Genomic DNA, 2,747 nt, shown 5'->3' with positions numbered 1-2,747 from the left:
TTTTTCCCCCAAACAAAGTAGTATTTGCTGAAAGATCTTGTGAATATGTATCAATCTGCCACTAAGCTTTCCCTGTAAAAGCAGCTGATAGTGGTAATGATACTTTCTAGCTTTCATACAGATGTAGCATTGTTAAAACAAACCATTCATTCATGCTCAGCTGCTACCTCAAGAAGAAAATATGAGTAAAATCTTTGTGACTGTCAGCTGAACATTAGATGAGCAAAACTGATGTGTGCAACTCCCAAACAATTAAGTCATTATAAAATGAACATATTTTCTTTATTTCTTTATTAATGTCACATTTAAACATGTATACAAAAGTCCAGTCCTCTGCATTGTGTTTTACTGAGTCCCACACAAACCCCCCCAAAAATAATGCCTCAACCATTCAGCAAGTCTTTCAAGATCACTATCACAACGAGTACGTGAAGATTCTGATACATACTGAGTTACGTGCCTTGCACTTTCAGAGCAAAAAGGACTGACAAATGCTCACTGGGGTGTGTGTGCATGTCTAAATTATTGATAACCCAGGAATGCAAAAACATGAACATGTGGGATTCTTACTAGTCTCGAGAGAATCAAAGTCATCTTCCTGATGAATATGTCCTTAAGGAAGAACCATGTCATACATTCCCTTTATCTCTCAAGAAAATCTCATTATCTGCAAAGTTACAGATCAGCTTTCTCAAACTGTCTCGTTCTGTAGGTGTACTGCTCAGTCACAATTTTGGTTTCCTGAGCAAAGTTTTGCTAAGGTCCTTTACCTCTTCCTGGCTGCTGACTCTCTCATAGCCTAGAATGGCCATGGGCTGGTGGCAATATTCCTCAACTTGCTTAATTTGCTGAAAGTTCAGTGCTGTCCTCCAGGCGTTCACTGCCTGGCTAGCATTCCTGGCAGAGACTACAAAGGGCTTGGAAGAGTACCCAGGCCCACTGGTCATGTTAAGGGCAAACCTCTCCATCTCTGGGCTCACCACTAGATTGACAAATCCATACACCTGTCGTAAAGTCTTGATGGGGTCCACCACCAGGTCCTCATAGCGGACAGCCATGTAATTACCCTTGAGCCAGTCAGGCGGGCGCAAGGCAGTCTGCAGTGTCTTGGTCATGCTACCACAGATCACCTCCATGGCCCCTAAGGCATGGTAGTCCGAGCCACCTCCCCCTTCTTTCTTGCTGTTCAGCTTGTGCCCCGCATCCAGGAAGGGCATGCGATGGATACGAGGGTCCCTGCTCCTTACTACCTGCAGGCTTTCCCGGATGAGCCCATGGCGGGATTTTATTCTAGAGTTAGCCACTGCTCGGGGATCCCGGACTAGATGGATGACTTTGAGAGCCAAGTATGGGTCCTGCATGAGTGGCGCCAGCACTCCCAGGTCAAAGACCCGCACCCCCTTGATGACCAGGGTATGGTATTTGAGGCACTCTTCCTGGAAGAGGCTGAGCTGTTGTGGTGGACACTTCTTACACACCTTGTCATCCACCATGCCCACCACTTCCTTGCGGTAGGCCGAGCAAAGTGGTGAGGAGCAAATCACTTTGTTGGTGGCTGCTCCAAAGATCCCCAATGTAGTGAGGTTCTTCCCAGCCCCTGCTGTGCTATAGAGCTGGAAGACTGAGAGGTCACAGCGATAGAGAGAGCTCAGCATGTCCCTGGCTGCCCCCTGCAAGGAGACGGCATCTCCCGGGTACAGCTTCTGCCACACATGCCAGACTGGCTCGTAAAGAAAGAAGACCTCGGGGTTCTGATTGAAGAGCTCCCCAAAGAAAGAGGATCCTGACCGCCAGGTGGTGAACACGTAGACCAGCTGCCGCTTGCGGACAAGGGGCACCGGGGGCCCATAGAGGGCACGTGTGTCCGACCGGGACTGGGAGGCATAATAAGGCAGCTGCTGTGCGTAGGTGGTGCGCCGGGCAGGCACAGGCTCGCTGCACTGCTGCGGCCCCTTGTGCCACTTGTAGTCCAGCAAGTTGAGCATGGTGAGGAGCAGCAGCAGCACGTAGCCCAGGCAGAGCACCAGTGCCTTCCTGCGGAAAACCTTCATGCTGGTGGGCTGGAGCCGGACAGGGAGACCAACCCTGCCAACTGTGGTTCATCACAGGCTTTGGCGTGCTAAGCTATGGCAGTCAAGGTTGAGCCGGATGCTCGAGGATGTTCCCCAGGGCGAAGGGGGCCTCTTCCAGCGTATCCTGTTGACCAGCCTTCATCCTTGCCAGCCCCTTGCTGCTCTCCCGCAGGGATGCCCGTGGTGCCCAGTTCAGCCTGGGCCTCTTGCTGCAGAGCCTCTGGAGCTCAGGAGAACTTGCTCTTCTCCTTTCTTTCCGTAGATCCACGGATTCCCCCAGGGACGCGGGTCTTGCTCTGCAGGACCCAAGCGGTGATCCTGGGGATGCCCAGCCAAGCACCCGAGCGGTGTTCCAGCCTCCTCGCCTGCCAATGCCCAGCGCCAGTCGGGGGAGGAGGAGGAGGGGACTCCTTTGCACCAAGTTAATGCATCATCCCAGGAAGCGAGAGGAGCGAGCTGCGCCCGCCCGGGAGTTTCCGCTCTGCAGCCCAGGCGCGGGCAAACTTTAGGGGGCTGCTGGGGCGCCCGGCCCCCAGAAAGTGCACTGCGCCCTGGCTGGGCGCATAGCGGTGGCGGCGGCAGCAAACAACTCCACCGGCGGTCGCCCAGCCGATCCCGGATTCCCCTGCACCGGGCTGGCTCCAGGAGGTGCTGATGGAGGAGGAAGAGGAGGCC

General features: G+C 53.4%; 1 protein-coding gene across 1 annotated transcript; it reads right to left on the bottom strand.

Moving 5' to 3' along the window:
- Positions 1-304: 304 nt before the first annotated feature.
- On the bottom strand, positions 305-2,051 carry CHST2 (carbohydrate sulfotransferase 2). Its single transcript, XM_066621777.1, has one exon. The coding sequence runs from the start codon at positions 2,049-2,051 to the stop codon at positions 726-728; it is 1,326 nt and encodes a 441-aa protein (XP_066477874.1). The 3' UTR covers positions 305-725.
- Positions 2,052-2,747: the final 696 nt, after the last annotated feature.

The sequence above is a fragment of the Tiliqua scincoides genome, chromosome 3, assembly GCF_035046505.1.
Source record: "Tiliqua scincoides isolate rTilSci1 chromosome 3, rTilSci1.hap2, whole genome shotgun sequence".
NCBI classification, from domain to species: Eukaryota; Metazoa; Chordata; class Lepidosauria; order Squamata; family Scincidae; genus Tiliqua; species Tiliqua scincoides.
Note: the sequence above shows the minus strand (reverse complement) of the source record. Positions and strands in the feature narration are given on the sequence as shown.